Source organism: Neodiprion fabricii, chromosome 1 (genome assembly GCF_021155785.1).
Source record: "Neodiprion fabricii isolate iyNeoFabr1 chromosome 1, iyNeoFabr1.1, whole genome shotgun sequence".
NCBI classification, from domain to species: Eukaryota; Metazoa; Arthropoda; class Insecta; order Hymenoptera; family Diprionidae; genus Neodiprion; species Neodiprion fabricii.
Genome location: NC_060239.1, coordinates 16,566,850 through 16,571,887, shown reverse-complemented (window position 1 = coordinate 16,571,887; position 5,038 = coordinate 16,566,850). Strand labels below are relative to the sequence as shown.

The following is a 5,038-nucleotide window of genomic DNA, read 5'->3' as shown; positions in this document are numbered from 1 at the left end:
AGAAAATGGCATAAAAAAAATGGGAAAAAAACATGAAGTTTCTGTTTCTCACTAGGCATGGCAATTGAGATTTACCCACATTGTTGGATACGGAGCAAAATATTACGCGCATTTGATATCACGAGCGGTTGCTTCTTGGATTTGTCAAACGTATTTCCAAGCGGATCCATTGAGCAGAAGTTGCGGTGAGCGTTACCGTCGCGAGTGTCTTGCTCACGGTGGTGGTAAACCGACATCGCGATTGGCCTCAGATTTCCTCAGCAAAGGACCGAGTGCGACGAATTTTGCAAAGTCTCTCGTTACGGAAATCGATAAAGAAATCGACTGCGTAATGAAAAATAATAAATATTAACGATGTACAAAAGCTGTATATTCAATGAAGAAATTTTCTGAATTTCGCATCATCTTCGTTGTTCTTTTTCTTTTTCTGTTGTCATTTATTACAAGTACGGAACCTTGCCCTATTTACACTGTTGAAAAAAATCTACGAAATATTACATAAAAATACGTTTTCGTAGGCGAGCGCATTTTTGTTTATTTTCTTTATTTTTCATTTAATCATTTATCATTATTTTTACGAAATGGTCGAATTCAGCACGCATAATATTCGTTGAGAACTGGCCATCGTTGCTTCGTGTAATCTTCGCAGTTATTGGCCAAGGGAATTCAGTGACAGCCAATTATTTGACACATTTTTTATCTTGTTCCTTTTTTCTTGGATATTCTCTCGCTAGATTGAAAATTAATCGACAACGATAAGCATCCATCCAGTTTTGAGATGCAAGCACAGAATTTTTTTTTCTTTTTACAATCTTTTTTTTCTCTGTTTTTTCGACCTTTCAGGCTCTTTGCTGTTTGAAAAAAATTTTCGAATCCTTGGTCACTGATATTTCACGAAGCGCGAAACTTCGTTGACTCGTTATTATTCGAAATGAGAATGAAAAAAAGATAAACAAAAAGACGTGTCACAATTAGCGCACTTGAACTCGCTCAAAAGTCTTTTATTTTTAATCCCTTCGACAATTCGAATCTCTTTTTCTACGAACAGCTAAAAGCAAATGTTTGTTTTTTGCACGAGCTGTGGAAAAGTGGCATTAAAAAATTCATCACGTATGAATCTTAACAGTACGTAATTATTGTTTTATTTTGAAATCTGTTGATTTTCTCGAGGAGAATGTCTTGAGAACAATCCTCTCAATAATAATACAGAAGGGCAAACATACCAGCTGCATAAGTAAAAGAAAAAAAAGTAAATGGCTTTTCACTGAGCGCACTGACCGTTCGCGAATTCGATGACCGATTTCATCGTTCAATTTAACTCGCTCGTCGTTTTTTAGCCAATGTACTAAAATCCTTTCGGAATTGTTTTTTTTTTTCATTCCTCTTAACGTTCACTCGAGTTCCTCCGTAGCAGGAAAAACAAATGATAATCGTGCATTCTAATCGCTTCTAAGCAATTGACGGATCTCAAATTCACCAAAAATCGAAGAAAATATCACTGGAAAGTCTCTCGTTCCTCGTTTTTTTCTTCTGATCCAATCGAGCCGGAAATCACTCTGAAAAGACGCTTTCGGACCGGAAACTTTTCGCTTCTCCTTTCTCGTTGTTTTTCTCCAACAAAAATCGGATTTACCCGGCTCAACATAACTTTGGCAATTGGTTGAGGCTACGCAACGTAATTGTACTGATTAGCGTTATCCTTATCACGCCCCATGTAGTCTCTGTCTATTAACGAAGCGATTCGCTTCTTCACGTCGGCAGGCTGCGTAATGAAGTTAATAAAAAAAAAAGTAAACACTTGAGTATTTCGTACGTCCAAGGATTTTCAAGAACTTTCAAAATTTACGAACTCTCGTAAATTACAAAACAAAAAAAAAACGATGCATACAATTAATAAATCGCGAGAAACTTCGTTTCGAAATTGAGTAATTTGTCGAGATTTTTTTGATCCATTAAAAAAGTTGTTGAGCATTTTTTTTTGGCAATTTGCAAAACCTTGAAGCGGATATGTAAAAATAGGGAGAAGAAAATTCATTGACAGAATGAAAATGACGATAATTTGGAGAAAGAAAAAACTTGATGTGAAAATTCTTACCTTGACGGGAAATTTGAGTTGGTTGTAGAGCTCGCTCATTAAAAGATTATGCGTCATACTTTTTCTCATTTTCATGATTCTTACTATGGCTGCGTCTATCTGATATTGTCGATCCTGATAGACTCTTTCTTCCGATCCCCATCCTGCGATTGCTTGTGCTCTTGGCTGCACAAGAAGAAAAGAATGGGAAAAAAAATTGATCAGAGCGCTTTCAAAATTACTTTGGATTTTTTTGTAGCCGCTTTGTCAGCCTGTTTGTTGTTCCTAACAGGCTTAGACATTGTACCGTCTCTGTTAATATTTCTCGAACTTGTGCGTCTCGAGCTCTCAACGATTTTAATGACCTCGATCTCGCTGTCGATCAGTCTCTTGGCGTCATTGAAAAAATTGTCCCTTGCGCCAGAATCTGTCTGATAGCAGAAATGAAAAATGACGTCAATGATATTCAAACAAACTTTCGAATTTTCGAGTGCTCAAAAAAGAAGAAACGATAAATGCACGCGTTTGTAACACGGTGATAATTTAAACTCTGAATCAATAAAGATAAACTCAGATTTTCAGTATTTACAACGAAAACAACATTAATACGCCAACTTAGTGCTGACGGATGTAATTTTTTAGCGTGGGCGATATTCGAGTAGAGACCAGCAGTCCTTATATAGACATGCTTGTGCTATAGAACTCTCTCTCCGCCTTTTATCCCTTCTGTTACTGCACTTTTTCCTCATACACATTCATTGAGAGCTATATATATACCCGTAAGAAAATTATTATTTATATCTATGTATAAACACGCAGATTGGGTGTCTCTATAAGCACGGTTGAATTCCTCAACCTACTGAACGAACCGTAACAATGACACTGGACAATGACTGAAAATTTCATAACAAAGCTATAAAATAAACGTCATTATTTTTAGTTCTCACCATACCACGTATCGTTTCCCTGTGTTTATAACCCCTGAATTCCCACAAGCTTCAATATTTGATCACAACTCGACGATGTTTGGCAAGATCATTGAAAAGACGTCAGATAAATTTATTATACGACTTTATTCCAGAAGTTCTTTCGCTCTTTGAACATTATTGCTCTCGTTGGAATGTTGCTCAATTTTTTGAAGGATTAATTGATTTTGTTACTGGAGAACACACGATGAAACAGAAACGCCAGTTTCTTCGGCGCAGAACACTCATGACCAGCCTCCAGCTGATTTTAAATACACTGCGCATGTACACCGCGCATATCCATTGCGCAGGCCGGAAGTGCTCGGAAACTAGGGGAAATCATGGGGAAATCAATCACTCAATAACTATGGAATATCAATTGAAATATTAACTCTCTAACAGTTTTTTTCTACTCTCAAGTCCTCTCAAACGATTCTCAAAAGATTAAAAAAAAAATTAAACGTCTTAGTCCATTTTTTGAGGAGATAGAAAATATAGGGGCTAACTTTACACCCTAAATTAAAATCAATTTTCCGAAAAAACCATTAACTCTCAAACGATTTTTCTTTACTCTCAAACCCTCTCAAACGATTCTCAAACGAATCGCGTTAATTAGATTTAGAAATAATAACTTCGTGGGGCCAACTTCACGGAGGTCAAACACCGAACCATAAGAATAAAACCGTCGAATGGCACCGTCGCAAACGAAAGGCTTATATTACATTAGGCGTACGGAGGGCTTTGAGCGATACCTACCATATCGGCAAAATTCAAATCCGGTGACAAAGTTCCAATCAGCAAATTCAAAAATGTCTTCAAGATAGGTTACACTCCTAATTGGACGACTGAAATATTCACTATAAGTCGAGTGGAAAATACTCATCCTGTGACGTACAAGCTTAAAGACTACCGAGATCAACCTATCGCTGGTAGTTTCTTTTAACAAGAGCTCCTCAAGGTTAAACATCCGGATATCTATCTCGTGATGAAGGTGCTCAAGAAGCGTAGAAGAAGAATATACGTTTAATAGTTAGGTTTTGACAATACACACAACGGTTGGATAAACGAATCGGACATGTGACATTTGAATAAATGAATTTTTTGTAAAAACGTATGTGCCTCTTCATTTTATACCCGACACATAACAAGTATGCATCTCTATTCTTCAGATAATCGACAGACATACGTATCGTTGTACAATTTCTCATACTTTGGAGCGTTCTTATTCACTATCCTACATGATAATATCTTATACATCATGGTACAGTTATGAATCAAGTCCTACATAGATTACGATACGATAATTACAGAGCTGAGGTGCAGGTTTGTAGCCCCACGGAAGTGTGTCGGTTGTGTTTTGAAACACGATCCGCTTGTCGTCATTCGAGCTCAGTGCCACTTTCTGCTGTTCTATGGTGTATACCTCGTGCTTTCGACTGATTATCGAATGCTGATTTCTAGACAAATTTTCACGGTTCAAAACACATTCCAAATAATCGTTGAAAGTTAATTTTCTCAACGCTGATCCTTTGACACCTTTGACACGTTTATTGTCTTTCTCATCTCCCAAGACTCGAAATGCGTACAAGTTAGCTCTTAATCCTACAAATTCCAGCATTATTTTTTCGTTATTCTCATCTTTCATTAGGCCGCGAACTTTTTTGATCGCTCGAGGCATTCCACAAACGTTGTCAAGCGGATAATCAGACGTATCGAATTTATGCAAGTCCTCTTTCATATGTTTGTACATGTCTGGGACGGTAAAATTGTAAATCAAACTGTCGGTATCCGTATACATTAATTTTGCTCGGTTGCCGAATTTCCGTTTAATATAGTTATAATGAAAATCGTAGATATATATTTTAGCCCGATCCAGGATGGAGAAATCTGCATACAATGGTTTATTCAACTTGACTTTCTTCTTACTCATTTCGACGATAATTATATCTGCGTCGAAAACGGTGCAGCTGTGAAAATCAGGTTTGGCTATAGCAGCTCT

The 5,038-nt window shown here is 37.1% G+C and overlaps 1 protein-coding gene across 1 annotated transcript; it reads right to left on the bottom strand.

Annotated features, from left to right (window-relative positions):
- Positions 1-1,666: 1,666 nt before the first annotated feature.
- Positions 1,667-4,789, bottom strand: LOC124187808 (cullin-3B-like). Its single transcript, XM_046579994.1, has 4 exons — positions 4,697-4,789; positions 2,317-2,505; positions 2,096-2,260; positions 1,667-1,762 (listed from the first exon to the last, which is right to left on the bottom strand). The coding sequence occupies exons 1-4, from the start codon at positions 4,787-4,789 to the stop codon at positions 1,667-1,669; spliced, it is 543 nt and encodes a 180-aa protein (XP_046435950.1).
- Between the last annotated feature and the right edge of the window lie 249 nt (positions 4,790-5,038).

Bases quoted from the DNA above. Each gene is read 5' to 3' on its own strand.
- LOC124187808 (XM_046579994.1), bottom strand. From the start codon at position 4,789: ATGTACAAACATATGAAAGAGGACTTGCATAAATTCGATACGTCTGAT. The intron at 2,506-4,696 runs GTTCGCGGCCTA...TTCTGCTATCAG, and splicing joins TGCCTCGAGCGATCAAAAAA to ACAGATTCTGGCGCAAGGGA. The intron at 2,261-2,316 runs GTAATTTTGAAA...CTTCTTGTGCAG, and splicing joins CGGCTACAAAAAAATCCAAA to CCAAGAGCACAAGCAATCGC.